Here is a 14,251-nt window from a genome sequence, read left to right as displayed (position 1 = left end):
GGCCAGCTGTGTCTAACACAAACAACCACGTAACCATGACGTACTCGGTTTGATTCGACCTCAAGACCTTAGTGACACGTGATCTTTCATGTTTCCTGCTGCTCTTTGGGCTGCAATTCTTGTATGAAAGGTGCTATACAAATAAAGCTTATTATTATTGTTATTATTATATTATGCTGTGAAGTGCAACATTTCTTCTCCGGGTAAATATAGCAGAAGAAATGATGGTTACAATTATTATCACTAGGAGTAAGGGATTACCTCTCTGTCTCGCGTGTGGTCCATCGCAAAATACGCAGGCATTCCAGCTGCCAGCATTCCCAGTATGATGGCCTCGATGTACACCAGAGCATAGGACATGACATCTGGGATTTTCTGAGGGATGTCACAATGCAAATATTTAATATCTTAAAATGACAAAGGGTACCGTAGAGATAAGATCTGTGTCATATGATCAAAATGATCATCTGCATATCCATTACTCACCCTGTGTTACGTTGTTTGATGTAGTTTTGCTGTTGTTAAATGCCCCCCCCCCCCCCCCCCCAATTTACTTCAATTCATCAAGCATTTTCTTCATTTTTGGATTCTTTGTTCACCGTGGAGGCACGCAATAAAAACAACGTTTTCTCTACGAACTCAAGGTAACATGGGGTGAGTAATCAATATACAAATGATCATTTTGGGGGCAAAGTAGTCCTTTAAATACTTACATAATCAAATGGTTTGGTCCAGGTTCTTATCTGTCCAGTACCATTCAGACCTCTTAGAAGAGCGTTGCTTAATATATTGACTGCCATAGGCAAGGAGTGAACGGTGGTGCTGTTGAACGCAACAGTGTATCTGAACCCCTGTCGACAGACAGAGAAGAAAGTGTTACTCTATCTAAAGGTAAGGCTCTCAGTTAGAGGACTTAACAGCCCTCAAACAAAGAGCCCTTCATCTGGAACACACAGGCGAGGTGAGCCCACATCTGATGCTTCGCCTCCAGTTTCATTTAATATCCGGAATCAAAAAACAAATGTAATCCGTGCAGTAATTAAGTGACCTTGCTAGATCCTGTAACGTTGATGGCCGCGCTGTGGGGGGCTGCATCCATGTAGTCGCCGTGTTTCATCATATCCACTTTGATGTCCTGAGACTCCAGATTGTGGATGAAGTCAGAAATATCGGAGCCTGTTTGAACAAGAAAGAGAAAAACACTGTTAACCCATGTGCTAGAAAACAGCACGTGTGAGGAGTTCAACATGGAGACTGCAGTGAGAGTAAAGGAATATTGAAAAGGGTTGGTTAGACTTGCACCCATGGGACAATTCTCATGGATTGTTGTTTGAGGGGTAATTCACCAGATGTACAGCAGTTAGTGTCCCTTCAGTTCAGACTGTACAATCACCACGGCCCCTCGTAGACCACCACACCAATACAGACTATTCCATCCCTGTTGTGCAATTATCACTGCCATGTGCAATATTCACTTCTACATTTTATCAACGACTTCTATTTTATTCTATTTAACTATTGTGTGCTCGCCACTTTACTTCATATGTTCTTTTGCTGTAACAAGGTCAATTCCCCCGTTATGGGACTAATAAAGGATTTCTGAGTCACAATATTTACAGCATGCAGCCCTTTCTGACATAAAAAAAAAGAGATCTGAAGTCTCCATGAGAGGACATGTTATAACAAAAGCTGAACCCATCAGCTTGTTTCCTCCCAGGTAACAAAATGTAATCTTTTCCTTCTCCAGCGGACTCACCTGAGGAGTTCTGAACCAGGAGGCTAGTGGCGTATCTGCGCGGCACCTGGTTCTTTTTGAGGAGGTAAATGGGCAGAAACTGACGGTCTGGGGAGTGAATCTGGATGTTTCCTGTGGCCAGAGACAAGACGAACACTGCAGCAACAAAAACCAGGAACAAGGCCAGACTGCGAGAAAAGGGAGAAAAGACAGGATGACTCAACGGAAGGGGGCCAATGTCTCAAAAACACTAAAGTGCAGATTCTTTATAATCCTACAGCATGTATTTAAATTACATATTTGATCAGCTGCATCTGGATCCTGCTATAAAAAGGAAAACATATTTTAAGGTAACTTCATTAAGAAAATCATGTTAGCAAATTAAATATTAGAAATTTCAATGAAATGAAAATGTTAGTAAAAGTGTGTGGGAAATGGCTGAAGTTGTCCATGCAGTTTCTGCCTTTTAAACATTCTACATACTAATAAATAAACATTTGTAACTATTAAAAGTCACTCAGTAGAGAGCTGAGTCTCCCTCTCCCCTCCCACACAAAGAAGAGTTCATTCTCACTCAATTGTCCCTCCCAGCTCCCTTACGCTCAAGATGGCGGCGAAGATAATAGAAAGAGCGATTTACTCATGATGATCTCATACCGTGCTTACTTTAGTAGATCATAACACATCGGGTATAGAATAAATTTGCAGATGCTCTGGTTAAAATTGAGACCAAACTTCTCTATAAATGTCCTGTTTTTGAGCCACGACAAAAGACTAAATGTGGCCTGCAGCAGAATGGGTACGTTTGTTGTCTGTGTTTTCAAATATTTTGTGTCTCTGAACACTCACGTGTAAATGAAAGCCTTCCTCTCCCTGTGCATGTTGAGCATGTGCAGCCAGACCACGGTGCTGAACTGCTGCCGCCACAGAGCATGACCCGACACAACATCAGACTTGCTGTCTGAGAACGTCAGCAGCCGTTGGTCGGTATCATCCAGAGAGGCGTTGTCACCCTCATCCTCCGTCTGCTCCCGATTAAACACGCTGTAGTCTGAAGACATGAAACAAACAAATGGAAAAATACTCATCTGTCACTTTATTGAATTAGTAAGTAGTTTGGGATTTATTTTTATATAACACTGCTATGGTAACACACTCACCAGCTTGGTCCACTTCGGCCTCGGCCTCCAAACGAAGAAAAACATCCTCCAGGGTTGTCATGGAAACCCCATAATTGATAATTCCCAGATTGGGTTGACAGTCGAGCTCCGAGAACAAGCCTGTGAAAGACAAATTAATCAGGACACGCTGCTGGTCCATTGCGGTTACGGTCAAAGCTGAGTCACAAATTGATAATTTTTTGTGTCGACAGTCAGAAAGAATATTGTAACACGGTGATGTTGTTAAATATATCATGAGATAAATACGGTGAATTATTAAGCCTGGCTGTGGCTATGTTAAGCATTACAATGGTGTTAATATGAGAGGTGAACTCTGCTGCCTGGAAAGAAGTGAAAAGAAGGTATGAAACGCTGGAGGTCAAAAAATCACCATACGAGGAATGTGTGAGCAGATAGGAGGTGATGTTGTGACTGGAGTGCATCAACTAAATGCAGGCAGAGAGTTTGGAGGTTAGGCTTCAACAGAGGCTCCCCATGGCATGAATAAACAAATGTTAGGTTCCTGCCATGTAGCTTGATGACTAACCCCAAACTAGGTGAAAAGTCAGGAATCAGAAGACAGAGGGACGGAAGAGACGTGCCAAGAGGCGTGGACACGCCTGCGCACCATCAAGGTCGGCTAACGGGAGAACAAGTGTCTGTGTCATGATGAAAATGTATAAAGTGTCTGTGTGAACCAAGGAGGGGGCCGTTATTGTGAATCCAAGAGACAGCTAGCTCCCTGAACGTGGTCTGTGGATTGATGAAGCAAGAACAGACCTCATGAGATTTGTAACCTACTATCATCTTCAATAAATCTTCTTATATTATAACTGAAAGTCTTTTCATAATTTTTTACTATCCATCTCCTGCTCTCCACAAGAAATAACCAACAATGTGAACACTGATAAAAGTATTGCAATTTGTATATATTTGCAGTATCGTGAACGGTGAGTTTGTGGCGGCATTCCTGGAAAAAATGTTCAGTTACTGCTTATGCAAACGAACAATTCCAACTGCCGCAGCCTCACATTAGAAAGCATCGAACTGTTGACTTTATTGTGGAGAAGTCACAGGAAATACAATGTGTTGTTTGACTTCGGATCAGTTTGAAATATTGTGGGGAGCAATGCAAGAGTCAGGTGAAGATCTGCAGGCAACAAGCTGTACACCTCCAACTCCTCAGCCAGGTAACAAACTACTTCTGCCGACTTCTTTATTAAAACGACAATAGGTTTTTTGCTGACCCCAGTATTCTGGGACCTGTAGTTTTAACCCACATTAGATGTCACCACCAGAACTCTTTGGAAGAAGAGGTCTTGTATCTCAATGGGACCTTCCTGGCTAAATAAAGGATAAAGAAAATACAATAAAAAAGGGCGTCGCCAAATCAATCAGGACTAATAACTAATAGACACTTTTACTAGATGTGATCTGACCTGAAAACGTGTCGATGCCCTCAAGAGGAAGAGTGAATGTCAACTCTGCCTCGTGCTGTCGAGACAGCTTTGCCTTGGTAACATGCTGCTGCACCACAGACGAGATCTTTTCAGCTTCACATGCCTGGCTGATAGACATCCTGCGTGGGAGGAAAATAAAGAACTTTTTAGGTGTTTTAGATGTTAAAAACCCTCAATATGTTGAAGCAAAACACAAATTTAGAAAAACCTATGGAATTATTCTTTAAGTATTTTTTTGTCTTTTGTAGGATTTGTACATCATTTCATAAAATGATCAGGCCATTCATAAAATGGTTCACCAAAGGGCCACTTAGGTCTTTTAAATATCCAGAGATGGGACTTGAACTTTATTGTTTTAACTTTCAATTACTGGAAACTGCTACATCAGGGAAGTGTACTTGCCTGAGATGATATCCAACACCGCACTTGACTTTGAGATACATAGAAGAGCCAACACATTTCAACTGTCCTTGAGAAATCACAGCTTTGCGATCTGGTGGAAAAAAAAAATATCATCTGTGTTCAACAATAACAACTAAATTCTGTGATACTGTGAAATTGTAGTTGGCTAGAAACAATTTTATGACATGTCTTCACAGCGCATTTATCGGTGCTCAAAAATCAAAAGCAGCTTCATTATAAATACAAAATTTGAGGAAGTTGTCACATTCGTAAACCTTAACAACGCTTATTCAAAACTGCTAGCAGCAGAATTTAAAGGTTGAAGACTTTGATGAATCCTTGAATCTCTCAGACTCGTTTCATTAAACTCAAACGCTGTGCAATAAATGAACAGCACAGGTGCAGTTCTCATTATTCTTATCTAACCTGGATAAAAATGGCCAAGGTAAAAGCTAAATATGAACCTTGGGGTGACATCTGCCTAAAAAGCCTTTTGTGCATGTGGGTCAGTGCATGTTATGTAACAGAGAGAGTTCATACCAGCAAGAATGTCAGCCTCGTCCATGTAGTGTGTGCTAAGGACAGTGACTCTGCCGGCTCTGCGGTTCTTCAGCAACGACCACACCTGGTGTCTGGAGCAGGGGTCCATGCCTGCTGTTGGCTCGTCCAAGAGCAAGATCTGACAACAAGCATGATGCAAACTGCTCAGAACTGACCCAAGCTGATGTTAGACAGAGGCTGATAACTCCAGGCATTGAAAAATACTTTCCAGTACGAGACCAGGATACAAACAAAAACAAATTGTCTTCTTTCAACTGTAAAACTATTGTGCAGTCAACCTTTAAGTCTGTCTTTGACTTTGAAGATATTCAGTATCGTCATGCTGCCTCAACAACACTTTAATCTTAAATGTCACTCATGTACGCACTAATGTTGGCACAACTGAGATCAGATACTTTGCACCTTTTAAATGGAATGAAACCAGAGATTTCAAAGTGTTATTACCTGATGTTTTTCATGTCTCTTGTAATTGCTTTTAATTCCTTGTTATTGTGTAGTTGTGTTATGTTCTTGTTCTCAGGTCTCTCTTGGAAAAGAGACCTTAATGTCAATGAGACTGCCTGATGAAATACAAAAGTAAGCTATTAATGGTAAAAAGCACCTAAGAACTGAAGTACCTTGGGATCTCCGAGAATGGCAATGCCCACAGAGAGTTTCCTCTTTTGGCCTCCACTCAAATTCTTGGCCTGAGCAGTCATGATCTTCTCCAAGTCCAGATCCTTCAGCACTTTGGAAACCTGTCAGAGAAAAAGCAAAATCACCTGTGATTGACTAGAGTTACTGAGTCAAGTCAATCTCCAGCTGTATTTCCGTCATCGAAAATGACAAATGGTCAGATTGATAACTCAGGATGACTTATGCTCATGCAAAATGTTTAACAAAATATGCCTTTAAATGACAACAACTACATGACAGAGGCTTTTCAACCAGTGTGAGGATCATCACATTACCTCAGCGTCGATGTCCGCGGGTGGGATCCCTTTGATGGCGGCAAATATCCTGAGGTGCTCCTCCACCGTGAGCACATCAAAGATGATGTTGAACTGTGGGCAAATTCCCACCAGCTGCTTCATTTCTGACCCATCTGCTATCTCTGCTACAGGGTTGCCATAGATAGTGGCCGAGCCGTGAGTGGGCGGGCAGATGCCACACAGGATGTTCATGAGAGTGGACTTCCCAGACCCGCTGTGTCCCAGCAGAGCCGTGATCTGGCCTTCATAGATGTCAAACGTCAAACCTGGAAGGGGATGTGAACAAAGGAAGGACGGCATCATGATGTAAAATGCACATTAATATCAGAACAGACACACAGTAGGGCTGAACAATATATCCTTTCAGCATTGATGTTCCAATGTAGGCATGTGCAACCAAATAGAAGGGAATACAATACGTCACATCCACCATGGGACACTATGGAAACCATTTTTCGGTTTCATAATTGGTTTTTAAACTTTTAGATAGATACTTTATTAACCCAGCGTGAGTAAAGAAGACATAAAGCTGACAATACTGTAGGAGTGTTTTCTTCTAGAATAGTAAAACATGTTAGATAAAGTGGGATACGCTACAATTCATTTTCAGTTGGATTTAATCCGTCCAGTAACCTGGGGCACTTCTACTTTGAGATTTGTTTGAGTGAGAGTTAGAGAAGGTCCTGTAACTTGCCGCAGTTTTGGAGTTACAAAAATGTTTGTGGATGCTGTCAATTGCAGGTCAGACTTTAAAAAAAAAACATTGGCCTATAGCGGTGCATCTCAAAGCACAACATCTGTTAATTGAGAAGCCTTTGAACTTAAAAGAAAGTGTTCAGGCCTCACCTCTCAGAGCCTCCACCACGTTGTCCTTCTCTTTGTACACTTTCTGGATGTTAATGATGCTGCCAGAGAAGGAGCAATGAAAGACATTTTTTCAAAAACAGGCTGCATTTCCAAGAAGCACTTATTGCAACAGAAACATGCATCCAACGTATATTCACAAATTCAGATTATTACCGGATGGCCTCTTTCCCTCTGAACTCAGGTGAAACAGGCTCCACAGACTCGTCCCCACCCGGAGTGCCTTTCACCTCTGCGTCGTACACTGAGCTCACTTCAACGTAGCGCTTTTTGCGTTTCGACCAATAGGATGGCTTCAGGAAGTACACCAAGGACCTTCCTCATTCCAAACTCCCCTGCATTTCAGAAAACATGTAATTACAATAACACGATAACAATACTAACACAATGACAGTTCAAGATTAACCCTAAGTGATCCCATAGCAACACTTGGCAGAACTGATACGACTAATAGTATTTAAGTATACTTTATTAGTTGTAAATTATATCGCAGTATACTATCTGTGTGTACTTACCAGGCATTACCTGGTCCAGGTAGAGAGCCAACAGAAGGTAGAGGATGCAGTCCACAACTAGCATGATCAGGGGCACGTAAAGAGGATGAGGGCCGTTGGCCAGAGAGGAAAACACAGCACCATCTCCCTGGGCCTCCAGGTAAACCACCTAACATAGGTCAAATGTATGTGCAAATTAAAAATGTGCATAAAACAGGTGGATGGAAATGCACCTGAAGGAATGTCCTGGCCAATCAGGCATTTCATTACACGACATATACTGGAAGATGACCAGTGGTGCGAGGATGTGGGTAAGTGTTTGTTACCTGTGCAATCCCAATTGAGAAGGCGCTGGGGGAGAGCAGGCAGAGAAGCCAGACCAGCGGCTGTGGGAAGTCCTTCATCAGCACGGTGAACAGCGACAGGCAGCCAAACACCACTGTCAGCATGGAGCCCACTGTGCTGGCAAACTTGGGCTTCTTAAATAACGGAGTCATCATGAAGGAGAAAAAGATCTGTGACACGAGAGGAGAGCGAAAGATGGCAGAGGGAGGAAGGAGGAAGGAAAATAATCAGCATTTTCATGACTCCCACCATCAATGCAGTTGTACTGAGAGCGCCGACAGATTTAACCAAACAGTGCTGTAATTAAAACCCTAACAATAAACTATAAACTATCGAAAAATATATATTTTTATGTGAATAAAGATATTACAGGATGCTGAAGATGTAAGTGTGCAAAAGGTGAATGGATGGGGCAATGGAAGACTTAATGTTTAAATGATAAATGTATTGACACATTTGACAAATAATAATAATGATTTATTTATTTTTAAAGAAAAGGAATAGATTATCCAGAACAACAACTGCATTGTTTCTTGTGAGCACCACAAACAAAGATTCTCAAAACCTGGGGAAACAAGAATGACTCACAGTCGTATGTTTCAGCCAACCAGTCAAGTTGCAGTATACAAGTGTCTTAATTAGCATTTAAATTCTTGAGTTATGGTTAAAAAACATGTTTTGTGAGTGGACAGTGACCTTGACCTTTGACCACAAAATTCTAAGCAGTTGATGCTTTGAGTCTGAGCTGAGCCCCCCCCCCCCCCCCCCTCCCTGCAAAAACATAATAAAACCAAAACTATCTGCAAGGTTGGACACCACTATGGATAAATGAGAAGATATTAATGTATCCAAGTGACCCTTTAAACAAAGCAACACATTTGTACAGGCTGACTTTCCCGCTATCACGGCTCTACTCACTGATGATATTCCATAGAGGAAGATGAGGATGAAGATAACAAAGAAGTTACTGGTAGGGAACAGGGCCGTGTACGTAGCGATGATGGACATCAGGATGGACATGGTGGTCACCAGAGCAGCATACAGGAGACCCCATGACAACCTGTTGTAAAACACAAACACTTAAGCATAGAGGCAATCACCTGTACACGCACACAGAAAGCAGGTTCCTTCCAAAACTTAAACAAGTATCTGAAACTTCAGTGACTGACAACATCCTCTCCTCACCAGAAAGCCGTGTCGTAGAGCCCCATCATGGTCATGGTGTCTTTGAGGCGATGTTCCTTCTCAGCTGCCACATTGACAATGAGGAAGGTGACGAATGGGGTGAAGGCCAGGACCAGGTAGATGGAGATGAGGGCGTGGGGGAATTTGTCCACGACCACGGAGCCTGGCTGACCCATCATCATTACTACCTTCAGGTCCATCTCACTCCGCACTGAACGCTTTGTCTGCATCTGTAGAAAAGAGATGAACCATTATCATCATTACAGATTCATTCATCAATATTTCTTTCTATTTTACTAAATAATTACGACGGCATATTAAGGCCATTGTAGGTTAAAAAAGGTTGTTAGTGTATCAATTTAGAGATATACAATGTACTCTTATAACACCTCAAATATTCTCAGAGATTTTTTTCTCGCAAATTTATGACCATATAATCTCTGAGAATATCCAAAAGAAATTCTCTGAAATTAACAATTTATTTTTGTTTTTTCTGTGAATATTTGCCCCCTAATGTAGTTTTCATTTTTACCTACAATGGCCGCTATATGCCTTTGTAAATAATTGAATCGTTATAGCATCTATATCGAACCCTACTAGAACCACAACATTGTGCTCATCTCTGGCCTGACTCACCTGGATGATGGCGGCATCGATCAGAGACTGGAGGCGGATGAAGCCAGAATACCAGTAATTAGCTGCTCTGCAGTCCATCGAGCTGGTATAACAGTTTGCTAGAGAAGAACAAGCACAATGACAACAACATAAGGTCTGTGCATTCCATTACAAACTATTTATATAATAATCAATAATATTAATAATAATCTTGCTTGCATTTGTGTGACGCTCTTTACATTTCATCTCAGATAAATTGACATAATTACATTTTCTATATTTTGCGGTGTTCCGTCACACAGGCAAATCCTTTGATACACACAACTTATCCCAACCTACCAACTCAGTGACACCTGACTTACACATCACCTGAAAAACAACATATTCTTTCAAACTAGAACTCATTTAAATGCTTCAGCATGGAGTCTTTGTACCGAAGGTCTCAATGTTAGCAGTGTGTATATGTGAAGGTTTATGTGAGTTTGAATCTGACTCAATTGTCCCTCCCGGCTCCCTTACAGTCAAGATGGTGGCGAAGATAACAAAAACAGGGATTTAGTCATCTCGTGTCGTGCCTAATATAGTGGATCAAAACATATTGGGTATAGAATTAATTTGCAGATGCTGGTTAAATTGAGACCAAAATTTTCTAAGAATGTCAGTTTTTGAGGGACGACAAAAGCCAAAATGTGGCCTTCCCTACCGGCATGCGAGATTAGCAGCAGACAGAGCGAAACATAAACATACACATGCAGCCGAACGCATGATCAGCTCAGCTTTGCTGAGATAAAAAAAATCTACAAGATATGAATACAGGAGCTAAAATAAAGAAAGTCCCATGAGGCTATACCAATAGATTCTGTGTAATCGCTGGTTAAGGGCAGCTTGTTGTACGGAAAGCGTAGGCTGTAAGACGTAGCAGAGCTGTCCATAAACACAACGCCGACATAGCTGGAAGGGTTATACAGGCTGGCGTTCTCCAGGTCCTCCTCACTGGCAAACATCTCCAGATGATCCTGGATGTCTGAAAACACAAGAAGAAGGATAAAAGTGTCATAAACCAAACATATTTGGTTCCCCATAACTTTGGAGTTTCCTTAGTCAGTCCCTATCTCATTTAATACAGATCAACAGTAGTGAAGAACATCACAGGGGTGTATTTTTATAGGATGAGATGGTGCCCAGACACTTACGCATCTCCTGGGCCACCTCTTCCATGATGTGGCTGGTGACGTTAGTGATTGGTGTGTAACCCAAGCCCTTGAAGAAAGGGTCGTCACGCTCCAGCTTCCTCGTGCTGATGCCTCCATAATAAACGTGAGGGTTGAGGATGCTGATGACTACCAGGAGACCCAACAGCAGCAGAGGAAGGATCAGTTCCTGCGGAGAAATGCACATAAAAAGGAAAAGCTGTTGTTTTAAAGAGCTTTAGACCAAGAAATATTTTAAGGCTTGGGTTTGACACAATTCCACTGGGAAAACTTGATCAAAAGATTTGGTTCACATGGGATTTTCTATGTGCACAATAGAGTAAATCAAGTTGTTAAGTAAACAAGCGGTATTAAATCATACTGCAGCTTCGGAAAAGTCCTGAACTTTCCTAACTGCTGTTAAGGACTCTGCAGGAGGTCCTGCAGTGCTACCTCTCGAAAGACATTAAAAATGCATCAATGCAACTTTAAGCCAAATGAAAAATGCATGCTCCAACAAACAAGACATTCGAAGGAGAAGAGGGACAAGCCTTCTCTTTTCACCGACTGGGGCAGCCACGGCTGTGACAAAATGAGCACATTATTATAAGGCTTTATTGGCGGTAGCTGAGGAGTCCCTGGAATACTCACTGAGAGAGATCCAGACATATGGACCATAATAATGTGCTAGCCTTGAGAAAAGATGTGTGCAAAGCAAGATTATGGTTCATCACTGGCCAAACAAACCGTCCAACAAACATTTCTTCCCTACTTTAACTGTGAGGGGTAAAACAGTTTATAGCATTTAAGTCACCGAGGACTTTGTTCAATTAAAGATGGTGGATATATAAATGTAAGCCAGTAAAATAATGGAAGAAAATGAGTCAAACTAAATCAACAGTATACACAGGTTATAAATTGTGAATATATTAAACTCAGCATCTGTCACTTATAAATTACCAGCATTAGGTTCTCCTTCTTACAACTGCAGACGCTGTTATCCTCACACGACAAGCCAAGTTCCTTTTACATTTACTTTGCACAACGTACATTATTGCTCCATAGCTCAAACTAAATATTGACTTTGCTGCATGACAAGTTTTTGGATATGAGACACAGCAGAACTAGCTTTTACCCTGAACAGATTCATATGAAAACTAAGCACCTGGAGACTCTGTTGCTTGGTCCTCCATTTGATGAGCAGGTTCTTGTAGAGAAGACTTCTTGTTTGGTGCCAGACTCCAGCATCTCTTCTGTATATGGGCTGCATACTTCCAGCATGCCTCATCTGTATGACGTATGGACGAGAAGTCGTCTCCCTAATGCTGGCCTCAGCTGCAAGTAAAAAAAAAAAAAAGTATAAGAAATTTAAAAAACGTTCTGTTCATGTGAGACATTTTTATAATACAAGCTTTATTGAACAAAAATAACAATAAAGCATTAACGCCACCCACACTGATGATTAATTTCATCATGGTCCCAAATATCTATCCCTCCATACACACACACACACACACACACACACACACACACACACACACACACACACACACACACACACACACACACACACACACACACACACACACACACAATGCTTTGAACTATTTTGAACACTGCTTTTGCTTCATACTTACTCAGTGCTTCAGAAAACTTTATTTATCCCCATTACCAACATTTAGAAATCAATTTAAATAGCCTATATCAAATCAATCAATTGTATCGCCAAATGAAATTGTACAAGTTATAACTCCAGTGACATGCAATTGGTGCTATGAAAAATAAAATTGTATTGAAATGTTATAGATTAACAATTAAATCGATGATGAAAATAACAGTTGAAGCCCTAATATACTGACTGTATGACTGTAGAATAATAATAATAATAATAATAATAATAATAATAATAATAATAATAATAATAATAATAATAGTCAGCTGCACATGCGAAGAAGTACACCTTTGCATTGAAACATTATTCAATGATCTTGAAACAAACATGGAATACATTTTCTTAAAGTGCTGATGTGTGCAGTATGTCTTTTCTTATGCAAAGACAGCTGAATGTTGCAAAGTGTGCAATTAATTTAGGTTCCTCATTTGCATGCATGCTTAACAAAGACAAACTGGATGGATCAGTTATAAAAACTACCACAACTACTCTTAGATAGGCTGCAAGCTTTAGCTTTCCCATCATCTCAGTGAGTCATTCACAGCTTCAGAGCAGCTGACACTGGGGCGATGCTGTGCTTCACTGACAAGGACCCGTGGTAGCCGTGTTGACAGTGACAACTGCACTATAACACTGTTCGTAAAGTGGCATTTCTTTGTTTCTGCAAAGCGTACCGCAAAATGACACCTAGCGTACCTGTCAGATGAGCGTTTAGGTAGCAGACGTTAGCCTATGATCTGACGCTAACCTGCTATGTGGTATGTTGGCAAGGCTGACATTTCAGCATGCCATTATATTGTTCTTTTGGATTCGGAAGCACAGTCTTCAACCCCTTGTTCCAATGATGGCTGCAAATTAGAAAACGTTTACGCGAGTCTGTGCACAAAATTAACCCATAACAAGAGAAATGTTGTTTGTTTGCATCCTCTGAGCTACGCGCTGAATGCGGACAATCAAAGGTATCAAGCTAGTAAGATACAGCAACAAAGCCGATATCGATAGAAAAACATACAAAAGCACTGATAAAAGAAAACATTTCACATACTCACGTATGAAATACATTAAGTCATATCTTTCTTCAACTTGTGGTTTAACGGCCTTACATTACAGAGTATGTTTTATGTCAAGTAAACGCCCTGAATGAGCTGTTTTTACGTCGCCACTTCCTCCTGTCAAAATATAGCTGTGACGTTCACCAATCAGATCTGGTCTTGTTGTTAATGACAACGGTTTGCACCAATCACAATTAATAAAAAAGACCAAATGGCTTTTGGGGTCATATCACAAACAGAATATCAATATGTAAACTGAAGAAAATGCAAATTTTAAATTAATTAAATTACATTTAACGACGAATGCTACTGGCCCACATAAATATATTGAAGAAAGATGAAAACTTAAGTCTTGTGACAAACTTTCTAGAAATGACTTAGTATGTCAATGTTATGACTTTGAATTAATTAATGAGAGACTTTCTCAATACAAAATCAGATAATTTACTTATCTCAAAATAATGACTATAGTATAGTGTCTTAAAATAATGAGTTGGTATCTCAAAATAATGACTTAGTGTCTCAAAATAATTTCTCATTATTTT

General features: G+C 40.7%; 1 protein-coding gene across 1 annotated transcript in view; it reads right to left on the bottom strand.

Annotated features, from left to right (window-relative positions):
• The window catches only part of abca5 (ATP-binding cassette, sub-family A (ABC1), member 5), a 29,170-nt gene extending 15,454 nt beyond the window's left edge, over nucleotides 1–13,716 (bottom strand). Inside the window, 23 exon segments of the mRNA XM_029457225.1 lie at nucleotides 262–375; nucleotides 714–851; nucleotides 1,049–1,176; nucleotides 1,757–1,923; nucleotides 2,585–2,786; nucleotides 2,896–3,015; nucleotides 4,335–4,474; nucleotides 4,758–4,848; nucleotides 5,298–5,436; nucleotides 5,936–6,055; nucleotides 6,269–6,555; nucleotides 7,136–7,194; nucleotides 7,310–7,470; nucleotides 7,472–7,488; nucleotides 7,669–7,816; nucleotides 7,974–8,162; nucleotides 8,911–9,052; nucleotides 9,178–9,407; nucleotides 9,814–9,911; nucleotides 10,643–10,816; nucleotides 10,986–11,172; nucleotides 12,148–12,317; nucleotides 13,704–13,716. Of these exon segments, the coding sequence (XP_029313085.1) occupies nucleotides 262–375; nucleotides 714–851; nucleotides 1,049–1,176; nucleotides 1,757–1,923; nucleotides 2,585–2,786; nucleotides 2,896–3,015; nucleotides 4,335–4,474; nucleotides 4,758–4,848; nucleotides 5,298–5,436; nucleotides 5,936–6,055; nucleotides 6,269–6,555; nucleotides 7,136–7,194; nucleotides 7,310–7,470; nucleotides 7,472–7,488; nucleotides 7,669–7,816; nucleotides 7,974–8,162; nucleotides 8,911–9,052; nucleotides 9,178–9,407; nucleotides 9,814–9,911; nucleotides 10,643–10,816; nucleotides 10,986–11,172; nucleotides 12,148–12,317; nucleotides 13,704–13,716 (3,234 nt within the window).
• Between the last annotated feature and the right edge of the window lie 535 nt (nucleotides 13,717–14,251).

Source organism: Cottoperca gobio, chromosome 19 (assembly GCF_900634415.1).
Source record: "Cottoperca gobio chromosome 19, fCotGob3.1, whole genome shotgun sequence".
NCBI classification, from domain to species: Eukaryota; Metazoa; Chordata; class Actinopteri; order Perciformes; family Bovichtidae; genus Cottoperca; species Cottoperca gobio.
The sequence above is the reverse complement of the archived record's forward strand: the minus strand, read 5'-3'. Positions and strand labels throughout refer to the sequence as shown.